This window comes from Alligator mississippiensis, chromosome 2 (genome assembly GCF_030867095.1).
Source record: "Alligator mississippiensis isolate rAllMis1 chromosome 2, rAllMis1, whole genome shotgun sequence".
NCBI lineage: Eukaryota > Metazoa > Chordata > Crocodylia > Alligatoridae > Alligator > Alligator mississippiensis.
In genome coordinates, this window is record NC_081825.1 from 241,967,519 (window position 1) to 241,989,639 (window position 22,121).

Below are 22,121 nucleotides of genomic sequence, written 5' to 3' on the forward strand. Positions count from 1 at the left end.
TGTTTCACAGTGAACCTGTAAAAGGTTTTATTCCATATTTTTAGCAAGTTTAGTGCTGAGTAAGCTGGTAAATCTGCCTCCGCTTCCTGAGCGAAATCAGAGGCGGGGGTGGAGGTGCTCTGACGATGTGGAGAGCAAACAGAATGAGCAGGCGGCGCTCGAGAGGTTAGCTTGGGTCACTTTCATCAGCAGAGACAAATTTCCTCTGTCTCTTAAGGCTCAGTTTTGGAAGGATGAAATCAGGGGAAGCCTTTAATCAGCGGCTGTTTTTTTTTTTCAGAGTGGGAATATAGGGAGGGTTTAGACCCCTGTAACTGATACTCTGTGACTTGGAAAGGGATCCTGTACAAATTTAGGTGGATGGAAAGATGAGGGCTCTAACTACCTTACCAAGGGCTCTGAGCATAAAAGTAGCAGGTAGAGAAATCCCATGAGCCTATCTGATAGGAGAACGAAGGACCCTTCCTACTTTTTCACCCTAAATGCAAAATAAATGTACCCCTCCCGATTGCACAAGATGGGAAGTGCCACATGCTGGGGGGCCTGGGAAAGTACTGGCCCTGAGTTGCCCTTTCCAGGTTGACAGTCAATTGGCTGTTGTCATGGTGTCTGTCTGCGTCCACTTCCTGTAGGCTCAGGCCAAAGGGGGAAGGAACGAGCAAGTGGTGTGATGGTTGTTTTGAATTATAAAGACTTCCAAGAAATGGCTTACCTGCCAAACTGTCCTGGGAGCTGGAGAGCCTGTTTTAAATGTAGCTGCTTGTCACTTCAAACAGACTTTTTGTGGTGAGGATCCTGGTTATTCCCTTCTGTGACTTTCTGCCATCCTGGCCTTTCTGAACCCCTTGCTCCCCATGTTGACTATCTGGCTTCTAATTCAGGCATTGCAGAAAGAGCCACATAGTTCTTGCGGCAGGTTTCTCCCATTTTTGCAAATGTAACTTTCACATGATGGAGTTTCGGTGTCCTGTCATACAAAGGGTCTTATTGGCCTTCCTTGCTGAACCCCATTTTAAGTGTGACAGCAAGAGAACTGAACTTCTTAGGTGTATTTTTTTCTCCCTAGTCATTAGGAGGCCCACTTGGAGATGTGGTAATTTGACTTCCCTTGTTTCCTCCCTTGTCCTCACCTCTTTCTTGGGCGTCACCTTGTGTGCCCTCCAGTGTTTTGTGAGGGGAAGGGCGGGATGACTTACAGGCTTACTAAACTAAGGTCTGCTATGTGGTAGCACAATGTGTCTCCAGCCACCTGGCAACCACAGCTAGCTTGCAACAATGAGCCAGTGACTTCTAGGTTGCAAGTATTACTTGTTTTGGGGGAGAAAAAAGAAAAGGTAATATTGGCAACACTTGTATTAGTCATCAAAGGAAGACTAAGACTTACATACATATCCACAAGAATTCCTCTTATTCTGTACTGTTGTCACTTTTGGACAAATCATGGTTCTGCTAACTATGGTTGAGACCAGTATTTGATCCTTCAAACAACTATGCAGGAAGAGATGTAGTAAAGCCAAGAGCTGCTGACAGCCATAATATGAATATAGGTCTGTTATTTTGTAATAAGGAACCACCAGCAGTACAGGATGCATGTGTGATTTGTATATACACTTACACAAACTTTATGTCAAAGTGTGTATTGATAATCATGTGATTTATTTTGTAAGGAAGAAATCCACTGTACTTCTTCAGCAGAAGGAAAACAAACTTCCTTAACAACCAGTCAACTGTTACTTTTGATATAAGGAGCTGTATGACAAGGAAAAACCTCTTAGGTACTATGTCTCACATCCACTGACATCTCATGATGGTGCTGTGTCCAAGGGTGGAGTGTGAATAAAAGTGCTTTGACAAGTGGGAGAACTATAAGGCTGGCTATTGACAGAGATATTCATACCTTTTATTGTGCACACTGTCCAACGCCATGAAGGAATACTGAATTATTGAAAACACATGCCTAATTTTTGTCTCTGGTCCACTTCCATGTATTACCACTCATATGTTGCTTGTTAACATGTTTATATACCCATATCATGGTGGATACCAGGACAGTTCAAGAAACGGGGTGTGTTACCTGTTGTACTGGATATTTTCCTGTAAAATGACTGTTCTTGTGACTCATTGAAACATATGTGAAACCATCTTGGACAGACAATCTCTGAAGGATATCCTCCTTTAAAAGACTGCAGCTGGAATAGGAAACCATTTTATGTGCTTTAAGCTTTTTGCGTCACCTGTTGGCTTATGGCATTTTACAACTGTAGTCTGCTTTACTCACAGCTTGGGCTGGAGGGGGTTGGGGGTAGGCAGGCTCCCTCACTTCTAGAATCAGTAGCAAACTATTTTCATAATGTTTTTCTCTGACAGTAAAGTTAATGAATGCTCTTATCAGACATATTGCAGGATAGTTAACCTTAGGAAGAATATCGGTCTGCACCAGACATAGTGCTAGGTGAATTGCAGAAGGTTGTGTAACTTGACTGAACCTGCATGTCAGAAATCACACTGCATAACTCATGAACTGGCTCTCCGGAGATTTCTGGTCCTTCCTGGCAGGCAAGCAATACCGTGGAAAAAATCTTTCCTTGAGATATTTGAGTATTTTGTGCTCCATCCTGGCAAAAGCATGTCCACAGAAAAGTTACTCATACTTACTGAAAATTCCAAAAAGGCCCTGTTTAGGTGTGGGTCAATTTTTCCTCTGAAGTGGCTTTTCTGTCTATAGTGGTAAAAAGTGCCTGCTATTTTTTCTCCACGTCCCTTGTCTCACATTGAATTCATATGGCTGAAAACAAAGCATCCTGTTAGAGTGAAGAAGTGGTGCTTTTGAATCTGACTAAACCTGAGCAGAGAAAAATAGAGGCAGTATAGCCCAGTGAGTGGGACAGTGGAATGATATTCTAGCAACCTTCCCAGCTCTGACGTTGGCCTACTGAGTGGCCACCCTCAATTTACTTAAAAAATGTTACCTCTCTCTGCCTTTTTTTCTCAAGCTGTGGTACTGACTGCTCTTGTACAGCATTTTGAGATCAATTATTAGAAGGGAGTGGGTGATGGTGGTATTATTTTATTAGAGATTGAAAAATCAGGTGGCTTGTAGAGATTTTAAAGATACTGTCCAATTAAAAAAGAAGGGGATTGTGAAAACTAAAACTAAGTACTTAGCTTTTTTTACTGCTTTATATATAAAAAGCATAAGAACGATTTGTTAGAGAGGAGAGGAGGGAAGGGAAATATGGTGTGTTTTCCCCCACATGCTACCTAGTCCAATTTTTCTGAGGTTTCCTGGAAATCTCACAGGATCTTGGATACATATTTCTGACCCTTCTTCACTGAAAATGTCAGGGCTTCCAATTGACAAAGAGGGATTTTTACTATAGGTGTCAGAATGAAATAGACAGTAATTCTCAACCAGGGTGCTACTCAGGTTTAACACTATTAGGTGTACAAACATGATTCACAAGCTAAACCCAGAAATTTTGCATAGAAATTAATAGTGTTACAAAAATTCTGACCTATTAAAGTCTTTCTGAGTTCTGTGCAACAGAAAAATTGCTCTATTTTTTTTTTTGTAGTCAGAAAATAAGTGAAAACTAGGAGCTGCCATTTTCCAAGGCATGCATAGAGTCTAACAAGGAGTACCTTGAATCTAAAAAGGTTAAGAACCACTGAAATAGACCAAGGAAATAAACACATAAGAAGCTGGATAAAACTTGCTTCCTATCTCAGTCAGAGTTTTCTTCCTTGATACTTGTGATATCAGATCCTGCTAGTTCTTCAGCCAACCAGTGAGTCTTCCAGGGTAGAAACAGCCTGAATTCCTGGAGCATATATATTTTTTTTAAAAGCTACTACTTTTTGCAGAGGAGGAAATAGCTACAGACCTTTTATCTGGCAAAGTGACAAGCACTCTCTTCTCTCCTCCTGCTTTGTTTTTTAAGTTCACCTTGTAAGCCTCATAAGACAAACTGACTTTTAGAAATCTCTTCCTTGTTGCACAAGAAAATCAGAATCCTCTTACCTGAAATAAGGCAGTAGTATAGGCATTCTGGTTTTGCCTCTGTAGAGGACTGAATTGCATGCACTTCAGACAAATGCATTTCCTCCCACACACATGCACTGAAATAAGCACATTTTAAAATGCAACTTGAGCAGATGAGGAAAGAAGGGCCACCAGTTCACTGCTACATATTGTATTTCAAGTTTGGGTACCAGTTATTTAAACCAACTTTTAAATTTCCCCTACCAGATTGCTTAAAGAAGAGTGTGTTAGGTTACCAAGAGGATGAAATAATCTGGTTTCACACGTGCTTGTGTTATCTTGGGAATGTCGTAGAGTGTTTGTGCCCATTCTTGCTCTTTTAGGCTGAACACTAATGATGTAGATTGGAGCTTTTGTACCTTCAAATTCTCCCCATTTTGTTACCAGAAACTTCCTTTATTTAACAAGTATTTGGACATTTTTCTAAATATTCTTAGGGCACTGTGGGTGAACATGCATGTTAGAGCAGGTTCTGAAACGTGGCCTTGGGGAAGGGAAAGAAATGAATGAGTAAAATTTCCAAAGTCTAACAAAGAGGAGGGGGGGTTTTTTGTTTTTTTTTTTAAAGAGAGAGAGAGAGAGAAATCTGTCTTTTTAAGAGCAATTTGGAGGTCCAGTGACACGTAACACAACCCTGACAATAGTATTGTGAAGAGCTAGTGGAGAGGGTTGGTTTTGCCTGTAAGTGTAACACTGCCAATAGAGAGGCTGTTTGTGGGGATTGATCCCAGTAATGGCAGACTCCACAATCACTGCTTGTGGATTTTGCATTGAACACATTGACATTGAAACGTTGTAATTAGGGCTGTGTAAACCCTTCTAAATCTGGAGATAAGAATAAAATACAAATGGACTGTTGCTATGGTGTGAATATAGGAAATACCTTTTCAAAGCCTGTTCTGAGTGCATTAGTGATTCAGATTGCGCCTTTTTATACAACTGTAGCTATCCTGAAGCTATAAGCACAATTTAATGAGTTTATGGTAATGTGTTAAAGATTTCTCTTGAAACAACTCCAGTATATGAAGTACAATTAAGGCTCTCTTCAGTTCATGATTATGTAAAGAATGCCTTGCAATCATGTGGTTCTTCCCTGCTGGACTAATCTAACTTGAAACATCTTGTTCATATAACGTGCTTCAGTGCCCTATCATGCTGTCCTATGTGCTGAGGCAAAGTCACTGTAAGCCAGTCTTCCTCTCTGCCGTTTGCCGAGGACTCTTTTTTTTAGGTCAGCAGCTCCACTTAACAAATAGAGAATTCTGGATGAATAAGCGAATGCTGGTCTTATAATTAAGGGTTGGTTTGTGATGTGAAACAGTATCCCAGGCTGTGCAGTGTAAAGAGAAACCCACCTGTTTGTATGGGATGCTATTAAAATACATGAAGGTGGGGGTATAATGGGAACCACTTTCACAGAGGTGGTTACATATAACAAAAGAGGCAACAGTGCTCCTTCCCAAAAGCGGTATTATGTGGTCTGGTGTCCCCCTGAAATTCAACTCCCAAATTTCTTGCCTGACAATGGGACCTGAAATAACCTCTTGGTTTTGGGTTTTTTGTTTTCAAGTATGTTCTTGCTTAAAGTTTAATTGGCTCCAGTCAGTAGGAAAGGGCTCCAAGGCTGATTATTTATGGCTTACTGTCAAAAGTAGCTATAAAAAGGGCAGTATTATCTTGGAGATGCTGGGAAGGAAAATGTAGTGGGGGAGGGAATGGGGGAGTGTGTGTGCGCGCGAGTGTGTTTTCTTGTACTAGATGGAATCAGAGTTTTGCTGTCTCAGCAGTGTGGTTTAAATTGAAGATTAACCCTTTGACCTTCATGGTGTCAAATCACTTACAGATGGATCACCAGTTATATTTTTCCCTACTTTTGGGGTGAAGGGGGGGGGGAGGGGGGCTTTCTTTTCTTTTTTTTTTAAGAAAGTTGTTTGTTCATGCAGCTGGGGCTTTTGAGAGGCTCAGAAGCCAATCTGATTAAAAACAGCATTTGGCTAAACTCTGCAAAGTCCTGAAAGCAAAAAAAAAAAAGTTTAATCCTCTTGTGTACAATGCATAAAGGGTCTGCTCTTTTCTTTTTGTAATGTTAGAGCTACAATTATTTCAGGAGAACTTATTCTCCCCACCCCTTGTTGTACTGATGGGATTAAAGTGTCTGCTCTTGAAAAATGTAACAGAGTTGTTGGAAAAGAGAAGTAGTGTGTTGCAATTTTTAAAATATAAATAACCTCATTTCGACCATTGTCTTTACAGCATCAGCAGAACAGAAATCAAGTGTGGTGGCAGATACTTCTCTTCCTACATAATTTGGCCCTAAATGTGGAGGCAAACAGGAATCCAGCAGGTCAGAGGTGAGACTCATCCACCTGTTCCAGGTCCAGTCTGCAGGGAGCACTGAACAAACACTGGTTTGGAGGAGAGAGACGCATGCCGTCAGACGGATGTGAGGACTTTGAAACTCTTACGATCATCTGACAAAGTTGTTTTTTGTTTTTGTTTTTTAAGGACTCTTCTTTGTTGCTTCCTGCCTCCCATGGCTGGGAGCTCTTGTCTAACACTGTTGAAGGAAAGTCTTAGAATGTGGATGTGTTTGGTAAAGCTTGCTGCTCAATCCTTGAATCAGAAACCTCTATGCAAGCAAGGCAGATACTAAACTAACAGATTCCTCTGCTCTCTTTTGTTAGTTGATGGAGTGCAGCATTTTGTCAGTTTGACCACTGGCTAAAGATGGGGTCTGGGACCACTGACTTTAACTATATTTTGAATACCTTTCCAATTAAAAATGTAGTCTCCTCCTTGGGATAGCCTTGAAAAAAGTTCTTTTTTAGAAACAATGACAAGGAAGTGGCTTTATATTTCACAGCAGATGGAACACGCTTCATTTCCTTGCATTTTTATTACTAGCGAGAATTGAATGAAAATCTTGTTTCTTTTAATGGTTTCATTGGCCTCTGCAAATCCATCACGTGAAGTTGTTCCTTGTCATTATCACCAACAAATGGAATTGTTTCTATAAGAAGAACATTCTTAAAATCTTCCAGGAAGTATTGATGGCTTTTCTATATCTTTGTGCAAAGGTCGGGTACACAATATACTGTGCCCATTAGCCAGGATGGATCTGATAAAAACTGAATATAATCTAAGACTCATTCTTCTAGAACTGCTGATCTCTACACTTCCATTAGTCCTCTGGTTTTTGTTTTTGTTTTTTTTCCCCTTTGTTATCATGTGCTTGGTCAAAAAATTCAAAATCCCAGGCATCTGACATGTTTACTTCATATTTGACTGGGAAATTAGCTGGCAATTAGTTTGATTCCCATAGACGGCAGGTTTGTACAAGCAGTTAGTCCATTGTTCCACTGAGTAATCCTGGAAGTTGGTGTTAGTACACAGTGACTGGCAGCAAAGATATTACTTGGAATGCAAGCTCCAAGCAGCCTGTGATTTGTGATTCTTCAGGAGTTTTTAAATGCATGTAACTGTCACTTTTGGAACAGGATAGGGAGAATTATCAACCAAAGGAACTTTTTGTGTATGTGTAGTCTTAAATATTATCAGTAGAACTAAAAGAACAAATACAATGACAGATTCAGTAAGGGAAATGCAATAGGGTCTCTGCTTTGTGCAGAATGTTTCTCTACTTGCCTTAGAAAATATAAATCACAAATTAGAAAGCTAGCTTGAGGAGAATCTGTCTGGAGAGTGACTTTTAGTCATCCTATGAATATCAGCACAGATTATTGTAAGGTTCTTGAGTTCCTAATCTGCTGTAAAGAACAGTGAACACCAAAGCATCACTGTATTAGAAAAGCAGGAGGTTTTGCACAAATTTCTTTTCCTCCTTTTCCCCCTCTCTTTTTGCTTGCTCTTCTTTGAGAACCCCTTTCTGTCTCTCACATTTGTAATGATCCAGTTCCCTTGCTCTCTCATCATTGCCTTAAAGTGCCTGGTAACAGTATGTACTACAGTTATGTTTGGACTCAACCCCAGCACTTGACTGGCATTCTGTTCTTCCATGGCAGGATTTGTCTAGCCTCCAAACCAGCTCCCTGGAGTTTTTTGGCTTATGAATCTCTGCAGTGATCGTCTTTCAGTACAAGCAGGTTTCCTCATGTGAAATGATTATTTTCCCTCCTAGCTAGAGGAAGAGTAATATGTTTATCTGGAGTTAAGAGCTACAATTCTCAGATCAACTTTGCTTTTTTTTTTGTTTGAGTATGTGTGCTACAGAGTTAGTCAGTAGTGTCTCCCTTGCTAGCATATCTATAATTCTGTTTTCAGTCGGGGAAACTTTTACTGCTTAAAGCAGGGGTTGGCAACCTTTTCTAATGGCAGAACAGTGCTTCATAGTTTCATAGTAGCCAGGGTCAGGAGGAACCTGATCAGATCATCTAGCCTGACCCCCTGCCACAGGCAGGAATGAATGCTGGGTTCACAAGACCCCAGACAGCTGATCATCCAACCTCCTCTTGAATTTGCCCAGGGTAGGGGCAAGGACCACTTCCCTGGGAAGTTGGTTCCAGATTTTGGCCACCCTAACTGTAAAATATTGCCTTCTGATCTCTAACCTAAACCTGTTCTCCATCAGCTTATGCCCATTGTTCCTCGTCACCCCAGGTGGTGCTGGGGAGAAAAGGGCTCTGCCTATTTGCTGTTGATCCCCCCCGATGAGCTTGTAGGCAGCCACCAGGTCCCCCCTCAGCCTCCTCTTGCTGAGGCTGAACAGGTTCAGGTCCCCTAGCCTCTCCTCATAGGTCCTGCCCTGTTGCCCTCCAACCAAGTGGGTGGCCCTCCTCTGAACCCTCTCCAGGCTGGCCACATCCCTTTTGAAGTGCAGCGCCCAGCACTGGACGGAGTACTCCGACTGCGGCCTGACCACAGTCGCATAGCGGGGGAGTATCACCTCTCTGGACTGGCTTGAGATGCACCTTTGGATGCATGACAAGGTATGACTGGCCTTGCTGGCTGCAGTCTGGCATTGGCAGCTCATGTTCATCTTGGAGTCAATAATGACTCCAAGATCCCTTTCTGCCTCTCTGCTTTCAAGAAGGGAACTCCCCAGCCTGTATGTATGCTGTTGGTTCCTTCTCCCAAGGTGCAGCACCCTGCATTTATCTACGTTGAACCCCATCCTATTCTCGTCTGCCCACTTTTGTAGTCTGTCTAAATCTAGTTGCAGCCTCTCTCTCCCTTCAAGTGTGTCCACCTCACCCCACATCTTAGTGTCATCAGCAACCCAGCCGCTACTGCAGGCCACTGATCCCCCGGCTACTTTATGTGGAGGGCTGTTCTCTTACTCCCCTAATATGACCCCAACTAAAAATGTGCTTCTGAAAACCACGGTGAAGGACAACCTGGAGCAGCTAATTTGGCAGCAACAGTAAGCACAGCCTGCATTAGGGGGGCTAGAGAGCAACTCTCTTTGCACATAAAGTGGTAATCTGGGAGGGCAGCAGGGAACAAGTATATGGTTAAAAAAACATAGGCTGGAACAGATCTTTGTGGGCAGGATCCAATCTTTATGGGCCAGATCTAGGCCACAGGCCTTAGGTTGTGGACCCCTGACTTAAGAAGCTTTGTACTCAGGCTGCCTACAGAGAAGTGTTTGGCTCGGGAAGAGTTGGAGGTCCCTGGCCATGATGCCCACTGCTAACAATAAATTTATCAAGCTGCACATCTCGGTGTCTTAAGTTAGAATCCTTTGGTTCTGTGTTTTCAGTGAAGGGTGAAATATACCACTTGAATGCAGATGCTGGACTTCCTCTAGACAAGGTCTGACTTCCTGCAATACTTGTGGTGCTGCTGAAAGCTAGAAACGTGACAACCACTGATGCTCTTTTTAAAGAACCTCCCATGTTTGCATATATTGGAGGTTAAAAAAATGAAGTCAAATCAAGAGTTTTCTTTTCTGGCTGGGGGGTAGAGTTTGCTATTGACCTCATAGAGAACATGAGCTGCTTGCTACTTAACATCTCACTCTGTCTTAAAAATAGTGGATTCCTCCTTCATCCTCTCCCTTCATCCTGCAGTGTAGATCTCCTCCTATACAGGTTAGCAGCAGACACCTCATCTGTGCAATAGTTGTTGCCTGTTGTGCCTAAATAGGGATGGTTTAGCATGTACTTCAAAAGGCATGCTCATCTCAGCATCTTTATTACATTTGGCCACCTTTAGAAATGTGTAGATTGGTTTGAGAAGCATTTTTAGTTAACAAGGGGATGGGACGCTCTTGGATGGCTACATGCTGGTTTGCCTTGGTGACCTGGTGGGATTTCAATGTTTAGTCGCTTTCTATATACTCAATGTGGGCTAAAGTGTTCCTAAGAAGTTGGCAGGTTTCTCTTTCTCGTAAGCTAATTCTTATTTAATTGAGAAACTCTTGGGGTATATTGATCTTAAATTGATGGCACCAGTAGTGTTGAAGTCCATTTCCCCTCTCAGGATTACCAAAATGTTTTCAGACCCTAATTTTCTTGATTTGAGGGGAGGAGTTCTAGGTAAATGTTAATTTGTGTCCTTCTGCTCTTTCAAGTATCTATATTGCCCAAACCTTCTCTGGATCCAGTAAGCCTGGTGCTAGTAAAACTAAGTATCCCCTACTTTGTTTCCTGCAGTTCTTGAAACCTGAGCCAGTAATCATAAAGTGACTATCCAAAAGTAGCTGCAAACTGCCATGACTAGGACAATGTGCAGGTAGAGGATGCAACGGATTTCTGAGAGATGGAGTGGCCACTGGTAATATGTGGGCTGCAGACTTCTCTCAAGGTACTGATGGTCTCTGCTAGGTATGGACTTCTGCATAACTTACTGTGTGTATTAACTGTTACTGTTCTATTTGTTTGTCGTTATTTCTTTGGAATCTATTTTCCTTTTGTATCAAGTCTGTCTGTCATTTTCAGACAATTTAAGCAGCCTGCTAGCAGTAAGTACTTGTCAGTGTTCTTGATGTCTGAACTCTTGTTGGGAGGCAGGCTCTTGAGTGAACCATTCTTGTGAGCCTTTTCTTAAGCTTTGTATCAAGAAGGTGGTAGGGGGAAAGCAAACCAATCCTCTGTGATAGAACCAGGACACTAGTGAACACTTTTTTTTCTTCTGACTGGCTTCTGGGAAGAACTAATAGCCTTTGCTCCTTCAAGCTTCAAACAAAGCTTGAATAAATGATGTCTGAGATGTGACTGGTCTTAGACCCCCATGATGCCATTTCAGCTTCAGTGGCTGTGTCCACAGAAGATGTTTACTGTGGAGTAGACTAATTAGCTCCACAGTAAACATCATGTGTCTGTACATCCTCCCCTATTAGGCTGGAGTAAATTAACTCTGCAGCAGGATAGTACTTGTATCTACTACTGTCCTGCTGGAGAGTTTTTTACTCTGTAACAGCGCACTTGTAGATGCTGCCACAGCTGGCTGGGGCATGAAGATGCTTCAGTGCAGGGGCTACCTGCCTATTGGCCCTGCACTGGAGCACCCTCATGCACCAGCCAGCCCCTTCACAGCACATTGAGCCAAGCGAAGGGAGCAGCCCCAAGCTGGCAGGCTTCTCCTGGGGCCCTCTGCCAACCGGGCTGCTCCAGCCCAGTTCAACGTGCTGTGGTCCTGGGCACACATTCAAACAATACACCTGGGAGCAATAAGCTCCAGAGTTTATTGCTTTGCATTAATTGCATGTGTAGACGCGCCCAGTGTAATTCTGTTACAATAAGTGAAGTTATGCCAGGGATGTATTTGGCTCAGGGATTTTTTTGCCTTTCCCTTTGGAAGTTCTAAATTCTGATAAAGTAGGAGGAGGTAAAATAGAGACTTCAGGCATTTGCTGCAATCTGTAGTGTACAAATTCTGCAATGTCACTTTAATCCTTACCTCTGCTGATCTTCAGCAGCATCTATAATGCTCTCTAGTGAGACTGTACAAATAGTAAAATAGCTGGTACCTTTTTAGAGCCCCATTCTGAACCAAGGGAAGTCCTTGGAGTGGACTCTGCAGGTACTTTGGAAGCTAGAGACATTACACAACTTTGGAGGGCTTACCTTAGTTTACACATTACTATTACCAACCTTGCCAGGCTGTTTTGGGGATTCTGAACCAAGGATCATATGCCCGTTTACATCAGTGGGACTTCTGTATGGGAGCCAAACGCTGTAGCATACTAAAATAAGTTGATGGAAAAGCTTTTTATATCATTCCAAAGAATATTGTTTTAAAAACAGTTTTTGTGGTTGTTTAAAAAATGCTCATGTGTTTCTTTTGACTGTTTTAGCAAGAAAAAGAAATACCTCAAGGAATTGGTAAAAGATTGTTCAGTGATTTTTTTTTTATGGTTCCTAAAGAGCTCTTGTTGTCACTGTTTCTTTGGTTTGTACATGTCCATCCTGGTGGTACACAGCTCAGTTTTTACCCATAAGGAAAAGCAGAAAAGACCAAACACATCAAATGCACTGGATCATAATTGTATGTGTATGTTCTTAAATGATGTGCAGCCTGACATCCCTTCTCTCCTCCATACCTTCCACTCTCCCCACCCCAACGACCCCTCTTCCCACAGAACAAAGGGTCAGTTCCTATGAATACCATGCTGGAAGTTGGCTTCAGGGAAGTGAAACTTATGTCTGTGGTTTTTCTTTTAAAGCCATTTTTTCAGTTCTGTCTTCAGACTATTTGCTGCCTTTGGGAAATGGAGGGGTGGGGTGGGTGGGGTAGATCTTTAAACTTTAAAATCTATTATGACAAATTTGCATGTATAAAGTTATCCTTAAACCTAGTGGAGTCTCCCTAAACTTGTGGACTCAGCCCTGGGAGAGCCTCACCACAGACGACTCAGCTTGTGGGAGCCAACTCTGCACCATTCAGAAGGCAATTCCAGTTTTGGTCAGACAGCTATGTAAGGAAAAATTGAGGTTAGAAAGGCTATATAACCACTCTTTGTTATAATCACATGATATAAGAAAGTATGACAAAGACCTTAATAAATAGGTGCCTAAGTTAGGCTTCTAAGGGGGAATTTTTAGAAGAGCCTAAGGGATTTGAATGTCAACCTCTTAGGTATACCTGAAAATCCTGATACTAAATATGAACTTTAGATGCCTAAAGTTAGGCTATTTTTAAAAACCAAATACAACTTAATCATATATATCTTTCCCCCTCCTCCCACTCCCAAATCCTCTTCCTTTTCCTTCTGTAGTATCAGAAATGTACGCAGGTGTCCTCCGCATTTCTGGGTTTGGATCCATAGATGAGAATATCTTGAATGTGGAATCATCCCCCACCCTGGACTTCTTTGTTTATAGGACACATGAACTTTTAAAGCTTTTTAGTATCCTCAGTTGCCTCGGAAAAGCAACAAAGTTCAGGGTCAAGGAGGAGTGGGGATAGAGGTTCTTGGTGTATTATTAAAATGTTATTTACTGTTCATGGAGAGCATTATATGCTCTCCCAGCTGAAGAAGTGCAACCAATGCTGTCCTGTGAGATGCCTACCTGAACTGGTCCTGAAGTATACACAACCTCCTTTGCCATGGACTGAGACCCAGTGAGAATGTAGCATTTTGTTTATACTGGTTGTGTGCCTCCAGGACTCCTCTGTGTACTGATGGTGACTGGGACTCCACGTTTTATATCTGTGCAGTATATTTGCTTTGCGCTTTCTCTCTGGTGCTTTTTAATACATGTCATTTTTTTCTAATAATTGGTACAATTTTTAATAAAAATGTTAAATTCTGTGTGTGCCATCCTTTGCTTTTGTCATTCAGTGGCTCCAAGACAGCAATCCATTCTAGTGACTAGATTCTCTGCAGCTGACTGAATCTGAAGATCAGCAAAATATAAAAGTCAGTAGTACAACTCTAGTAGTTGTATTCATTGGGTACTCCCTATTACATTGCCTTTACCAAGGCCTGTAATAAAACCAAGATTTCTTTCTGAGACAGAATAACTATCCTTGCACAGAAAAAGAAATAAGCACCTCCCAGTCTGTTGGAACCTGAATTATGTAACACATACATGTAATAGAAAAGTCATTTGAGGCTTTGTTCTCAGCTCAGGACACAGGGCTTTACAGGGCTATTGTTGACAGGAGCACAGTTTCACCTACCACTCTCCAAATCATGAAGTTGCGAATTGTATCCCTTAAACCAGCATGTAGTATACACTCCTAAAATGTGGCCTCTGCCTGCTATTTCTCTATACTTTCCAGACAACTATATTCAAAGTTGTTCAGCTGTAGGCTCTGATGAATGCAATTGCCATTCATTAAACCAGTGAAGATTCAGGTTAATACTTTTTCTTATCTCTCCATTTGCAAGAAATATACATGAGTAGCTGTGGCTCTAAGAGGTCCTTGTAAGATGATAATGCATCCCTCAGTTGCAAAATTTGAGGAAGTCTTGACTTCCTCAAGTGATAGCAAATGCAGATTTGTCCTTAGTAAACATCAGGATCTCCCTTTCAATTCAATTTTATTGTGTTACTGTAACTGGAGGAAATCTCTTTATTATAGTGTCCTGCCTAGGTAGGGCAGAATTGGGGATATGTATGTCAATAGTTTATCCATAAAATGATGAGGGTTTGGATATAAATTAATTCTCCCTCTATATTAAACAATGTTGTGAGACATTCCCTCCAAAAGGTTTAGGGAACTGCATTAATGACCCCACTCCATGGTTAAGTTGCCTCCTTTTGGTGTGTATAGTACAATAGGGTCTTTCATTTATTTCTTGAACATGTGATGTATGCAGTAATATGAAAAGCAACATGTGCATGTAAGACTATAGAAAAAAGTACAATTTCATTTCATTGTACTAGGCCTGCTGAAAAGTGTGTCCCCCTGCCCAGTCTCATGTGATCATGAAAGAGCTTATTGTCATACACTTGTATGAGGGGACAGGGTAAGATTGATGCAGACGGGCAGTAGGGGGAGAGTTAACGCTGAATTTCCTGACAATTGTGTGATTTAAAATCTCACCACTGATCAGTTTGGGTCTTTTCATCATTCTCTTATCAAAGTAAAATTCTGTTTTTAATATGAACTCAATGTAGTACTCTTGTAATATGGAGAAATGTATCCAGAGCAGCAAAAGGAGCTTGCACTTAACTGGAATCATAGACTGGTACCCAAACGTCTGTGACCATTCTGTAGAGATCTTCCAAGGAGTAAGCACAGCCTTGTTTAATTGACATGCAAGTGTGACTAAATAAGGGTTGGTTTGTTTGTTTTCTCATATACTAAAACCTGGGGTGAAAAGAGCCAATGAGATCTGCCCTCAAAATCAAACTCTCCATTCTTGATCATTTCCATTAGGTGAGACATCAAACATATACAATTATTTAAGTTTGAAAGGAGCTATTTTCACAGAAAGCTCACCAGTGCAGAGAAGATGGTATTTTGAATTTAGACAGGATCTGAAGGGGAAATCTGCAAACTAATCAAAATTAGATTAAATCAGTGCTCCTCTGCCTGCTTCTAGTCATTGTCATCTCAACTGCAACTCAGTTGAGATGACTGTAATCTGTTCTGCTTCCAAAGCATTTGTTACTAGTTTCATAGTAGTTTGGGGTCAGAAGGGACCTGAACAGATCATTTAGTCTGACCCCCCGCCACTGGCAGGAGCACACACTGGTATCACATGACCCCAGACAGGTGTTTGTCCAACTTCTTTTTGAATTTACCTAAGGTAGGAGCGAGGACTACTTCCCTAGGAAGTTGGTTCCAGATCCTAGCCACTCGTGAAATAGTACCTTCTAATCTCTAACCTGAACCTATTCTCCAGCAGCTTCTGGCCATTGTTCCTCGTCACCCCAGGTGCTGCTGGGGGGAATAGGACCCTTCCTATTTGCTGCTGATCTCCCCTAACGAGTTCATAGGCAGCCACCAAATCCCCCCTCAGCCTCCGCTTGCTGAGGCTGAACAGGTTCAGGTCCCCTAGCCTCTCCTCATAGGGCCTGCCCTGTTGCCCTCCAACCAAGTGGGTGGCCCTCCTCTGAACCCTCTCAAGGCAGGCCACATCCTTCTTAAAGTGCGGTACCCAGAACTGGATGCAGTACTCCAGTTGTGGCCTGACCAATGTCGCATAGAGGGGGAGTATCACCTCTCTGGACTGGCTTGAGATGCACCTTTGGATGCATGACAAGGTATGACTGGCCTTGCTGGCTGCGGTCTGGCATTGGCGGCTCATGTTCATCTTGGAGTCAACAATGACTCCGAGATCCCTTTCCGCCTCTGTGCTCACAAGGGGGGAGCTCCCCAGCTTGTATGTATACTATAACACTTCAGAAATTGAGTTTTATGCTATTAACTTAGAATCATAGAAAATTAGGATTGGAAGGGACTTTAGGAGGTCATCTAATCCAACCCCCTATGCAAAGCAGGACCACCCCCAAGTAGATCATCCCAGCCAAGGCTTTGTCTAGACCTCTCTGGGTAACCTGTTCCAGTGTTTCACTACCCTCCTAGTGCGAAAATTCTTTCTAATATCTAACTTAAACTTTGCTTGCTGCCACTTGAGACTGCTGTTCCTTGTGCTGTCATCTACCACCACTGAGAACAGTCCAGCTCCATCCTCTTTGGAACCACCCTCTAGTTAGTTGAAGGCTGCTATTAAATCTCCTCTCAGTCTTCTTTTCTCTAGACTAAATAAGTTCAGTTCTCTCAGCCTCTCCTCATAAGTTATGTGTCCCAGTCTCCTAAACATTTTCATTTGTCCTCTGCTGGATTCTCTCCAATCTGTCTACATCCTCTCCATGGAAGGGGGGGGGGGGGGCACGCAAAACTGAACACGGTACTCTAGATGTGGCCTCACCAGTGCTGAGTGGAACGGAAGAATCACTTCCCTTGACCTGCTGGCAACAGTCCTACCAATGAAGCCCAGGATGCCATTAGCCTTCTTGGCAACAAAGGTACACTGCTGGCTCATATTAAGCTTATTGTCCACTGTAACCCCCAGGTCCTTTTCTGCAGAGCTGCTGCTCAGGCAGTCAGCTTCCAGCCTCCATCCTGGTGCATGGGATTGTTCTGTCCTAAGTGCAGGACTTCGAACTTGTTGGCTAGGGACAGACATTCAAAAAAACCTGAGCCTGAATTGATTCAATCTTTGCAGGTTAGTCTAACCTGGCTAGGCTAAATCAGTTTTGTAACTGGACAGACATCTCAGAAATGTAGGCACATGCCTTCAGTGGCTCAGGCCAGAAGCCTGGGGGGCAGAAGGGCGGGGCACTAGAGCAGCCCTCCCTTCCTTCCACAGCATGGAGCTGAGTGGGGCATGGACAGGTTCTGGCAGGATGCTGTGATTAGCCCAACAGGGAATTGATAACAGTGTTTATCACCCAATTAAGAAAACAATGGAGGGACATTACCAGCTACTTGTTGATTCTGCCTGTCCATTCTACCTTTTGATTCATCTGGACTGTAGCCAACATGTAGTCTGCTAGCTAATACACAGACACTTCCTCTGTGAGGCAGAGGGGAGGGGGGAATTCCTGCTTAGCAGGGAGTATGGGGGGGGGAGGGGAGTGGCCCGCAGCCTGTGCTGGAGCTGCAGCCAGGGAGCAGAGGGGAGGGGCCAGCCCTGCTGTGGAGCAGAAAGCCCCACCCAGCCCAGAGATCATGCCTAGGGTTACCATATTTCCAGGTCCGAAAAAGAGGACACCTGTCAGGGGGAGGACAGGGGGAATATGATGGTGGGGGAAACAGTGACCTGCCCGTGCCCTGCCCCTACCCATTCTGTTGCCCCTCACTGACAAGCCACCTGACCAGCCCTGCCAGTGGCCCTTCCTCCCAAACAGCAGTACTCTACCCACCACCCGTTGCTGGTGCCCCTCACTTCCAACCTGCAGCCCCCTGGTGCTGCCAGTGCCTTGCACACCCAACCCACAGTCACTCATCCCATCCCCTGTGCCCCTCACTCCTGATCTGCAGTCCCTTGCCCGCCTCCCAGCCCTGCCGGTGCCCCTCACTCTGGACCTGGAACCCCTGCCCTGCCCCCCAGCCCTGTTGGTGTCCCGTGCTCTGAATCCACAGCCTCTGCCCCCAGTCCTGCTGGTGCCCCTCACTCCCAACCTACAGACCCCTGCCTTCCCCTGTCCTGCTGCCTGAGCAGCTCCCGCATTGCATGCATGCCTGCTTTCTCTCTCACAGACATGCACACATGCACTCTTTCTGTCTCTTTACCTTGCTGGAGCCTGCTCAGGGAGCACGTGACCCCCGACAGCCAATCACCTTGCCCTCTGCTCCCAGCTCCAAGGAGCCAGCCCAGGAGAGCAGAAAACCCAGATATTTGCTCTTATTCTAAAAACCCACCCGGACACAAAAAAAGAGGACATGTCCAGGAAAACCTGGACTTATGGTAACCCTAAGTATGCCAGGATGCTGGGGGTGTCTGGGACAGACATTGCATAAGCCGATTTGAGCCAAATCAGTTAAGTCTGATATTACATTTAACCAGGTTTATCTCAACCAGTTTCAGCCATTCTCAAACTGGTTTATGTGCACTGAACATCTGTTACAAGTTTAAACCATTTTCTGATCACTTAAACCAGTTCATGTGTAATGTCTGTCCCTAGCTGTCCTGGTTGAACTTCATGAGATTTTTTTTTGGCTCAGTCCTCCAATTTGTCTAGGTCATGCTGAATCCTAGTCCTACCCTCCAGCATATCTACTAGTTCCTCCCCCCCCCCCCCCCCCCCAAATTGTAGATGCTTTGCTCTAAACACAAGGTTTTAAGTAGGATTAGTGCTTCAGGAAAAGCATTTATCAAGAAGGGGCCCTTCCTGTGTTGCAAAACAACAGAACCCGTCACACACACCTCTTCCAGTTGCACAATCAAATCCACAAAGCCTTATATTCTGATGTTGATTTCTGATGATGATAAGGAAAAACATGCTACTTGCATGTCTAACAAGCTATAATTAAACATCTGTGAATTTTTCCATTGTATGTCAAGCGTCTGTACTGCACATACTTACTGTTTTGTAGGTTGAAAACAGCTACTGAAAGCAAGCAACATAATGAATTATTCACATACGAAAGTATACTAATGGCTGAGATTAATTTGAAAAGTTACATCACAAAGTTAATTTCTGCACCCAAATCCTTGATTTGTGGGTTTTCATTTTGGTAAGGGAGCAGTAAAGCAAAGAGATTTAAAGTCATTTTTGAGAGTTTCAAGGGGCTTCAAGTAATGGCTAAAAGTATGAAAACTTATAAAGGCTTTCTGTCAGTCAAACACATTATGGCTTGCAAGGTACAGCATTAACCATGAACAACAAAATGACTTTCTAGGCTGGTAATCCTTAACCAGGTTTCTGCAGCACCTTAGGGTGCCTCAAGTTCCTTTCAATGGTGCTGCAGGGTGCCAAGCAATGTTACCACTGTTAGGTGTGCAAACAGGAGAATTGCTCTATAATTTTATGTAGTCAAAAATGAGTAAAAACTAAGCATTTTGTCTTGCATCTATAACGGTTGAGAACTAATGGTCAAGACCTAGATTTCTGGGGTGTCACATAACTCAGACTTTTTTTTGCTCAGGCAAGGAAGAATAGAGGAAATGTGCCACCTTTCTGGTAGGTGAGGCCAGCCATTTGTCTGCATAATTATGTAAGGAAGCAAATCTGTTTCCAGCAGGGATTTCAATAAGAAGATACTAATTTGATTCAGTAGGTAAACATTTAGTAAAATTAGTGTGAAAAAGCAGACATGAACTCACTCAGGGAACTGATGGGCAGGTCCCTTGGGAGGCCAGTCTAAGGGGGAAAGGATTCCAAGAGAACTGGCTGTATTTTAAAGAAACCTTACTGAGGATACAGGAACAAACCATCCTGAGGATGCACAGGAAGATTTGCTAGTCTTATATGGCAGAAGATTTGCTAGTCTTATATGGCAGAATATGGCAGAAGACCAGCTTGGTTTAGCAGGGAACTCTTCAGTAAACTAAAACACAAAAAGGAAGCTTACAAGAAGTGGAAACTTGGACAAAAAGCTAGGGAGGAGCATAAAAGTATTGCTCAGGGATGCACAGATTAAATAAGGAAGGCCAAAGCACAGTTGGAGTTGCAGCTAGCAAAGGATATGAAGGGTAACAAGAAGGGTTTCTACAAGTATGTCAGCAACAAGACGAAGATCAAGGAAAGTGTGGGTCCCTTACAGAATGGAGGAGGCAACCTGGTAACAGACGAGACAGAAAAGGCTGAAGTACTCTATGCCTTTTTTTACCATGATCTTCACAGGCAAGGTCAGCTCCCAGACTACTGCACCCGTCAGCACAGTTTGTGAAGATGACTAGCTAACAGTGGTAAAAGAACAGTTTGGGACTATATAGAACAGCTGCACATGTACAAGTCCATAACACAGGATACAATGCACCTGAGGGTGCTGAGGGAGTTGGCTGATGGGATTGTAGAGCTCCTGGCTGTTATCTTTGAAAACTCATGACAACTGGGAGAGGCCCCAGATGATTGGAAAAAGGAAAATATATTGTCCACCTTTAAGAAAGGGAAGGAAGATCCAGGTAACTACAGACCAGTCAGCCTCACCTCAGTCCCTGGAAAAATCATGGAGCAGGTCCTCAAGGAATCTATTTCTTAGCACTTGGAAGAGAAGGTGGTTAGGAAAAATCAGCATGGTTTCACCAAGGGTAAGTCATGCCTAACCAAGCTGGTTACCCTATGATGAGTTGACTGGCTCTGTGAGCGCATGGAAACCAGTGGATGTGATATACCTCAACTTTAGCAAGGCTTTTGATACTGTCTCCCACAACATGCTTGCAAGCAAACTGAATAAGTATGGATTGATGGATAGAAAACTGACTGGATCATCAGGCTTAAAGGGTAGTAATCAATGACTCAATGTCTAGGTGGCAGCCAGTATCAAGTGGAGTACCCCAGGGGTCGGTCCTGGGGCCAGTTTTGTTCATCAACAACCTGGAAGATCGGATGGGACTCTCAGCAATTTTGCAGATGACACCAAGCTGGGGAGAGTAGTAGCTACACTGGAGGGTAGGGCTTGGATTCAGAGAGACCTAGACAAATTGGACAATTGGACCAAAAGAAATCTTATGATGAGGTTCAACAAGGGGAAATGCAAAATCCTTCACTTAGGACAGAACAATCCCATACACTCTGGGGGCTGACTGGCTGGGCAGCAGCTCTGCAGAAAAGGACCTGGGGGTTGCAGAAGACAATAAGCTGAATATGAGCCAGCAGTGTGCCCTTGGTAAAAAGTCTAACGGCATACTGGGCTGCATTAGTAGGAACTTTGCCAGCAAATCAAAGGAAGTGATTATTCCCCTCTATTTGGCCCGGGTGAGGCCACATCTAGAGTACTGTGTCCAGTTTTGGGCCCCTCACAATGGAAAGGATGTAGACAGATTGGAGAGAGTCCAGCAGAGGGCAACAAAAATGCTTAGGAAACTGGGGCACGTGACTTACGAGGAGGGGCTGAGAGAACTGAACTTATTTAGTATAGAGAAGAGAAGACTGAGAGGGGATTTAATAGCAGCCTTCAGCTACCTGAAGGGTGGTTATAGAAAGGCTGTAGTTAGCCTGTTCTCAGGGGTGGCAGATGACAGAACAAGAGCAATGGTGTCAAGTTGCAGGAAGGGAAGTTCAGGTTAGGTAGCAGGAAAAACCTTCTCACTAGGAGGGTCATAAAGCGCTGGAACAGGCTACCCAGAGAAGTGGTGGAATATCGGAGGTTCTTAAGACTTGGGTAGACAAAGCCTTGGCTGGGATGATCTCGTTGGGGCTGGTCCTGCTTTGAGCAGGGGTTTGCACTAGACTAGATGACCTCCTGAGGTCCCTTCCAGCCCTGATTTGCTATGATTCTATGATTTCTTCCTTCCTTTTTTTATATAGGTATTTTTTTTTGCTATTTCTATGCCCTAATGTCTAACTCTGTCCCTTTAACAAAACAGAGTCTGATATCAATGTTAACATCCCATATGAAAAGCCTTTTAAACCTTGATTTCTCCTAAAATTAATGAATTTTCTCCTTTCTAACATAATAATGGGCCCTTTTTCTTTCCCCATTTAAATCTGTGTCAGCATTCTCCCTCTCTCTATTTTGCCTCAGGACTCTTGATATATACAAAGGCTCT

General features: G+C 43.3%; 1 protein-coding gene across 6 annotated transcripts in view; it reads left to right on the forward strand.

Moving 5' to 3' along the window:
- BMF (Bcl2 modifying factor) overlaps positions 1-13,757 on the forward strand; it is a 73,599-nt gene extending 59,842 nt beyond the window's left edge. For 5 of the 6 annotated variants that reach the window (XM_019496542.2, XM_059723001.1, XM_059723000.1 and 2 more), the window contains one exon: positions 6,296-13,757. In XM_019496542.2, the coding sequence (XP_019352087.1) occupies positions 6,296-6,397 (102 nt within the window). In that variant the 3' untranslated portion in view covers positions 6,398-13,757. The remainder of the gene's footprint in view (positions 1-6,295) is intronic. The other variant, XR_002093201.2, reaches the window with a different exon arrangement.
- The last annotated feature ends 8,364 nt before the right edge of the window (positions 13,758-22,121 follow it).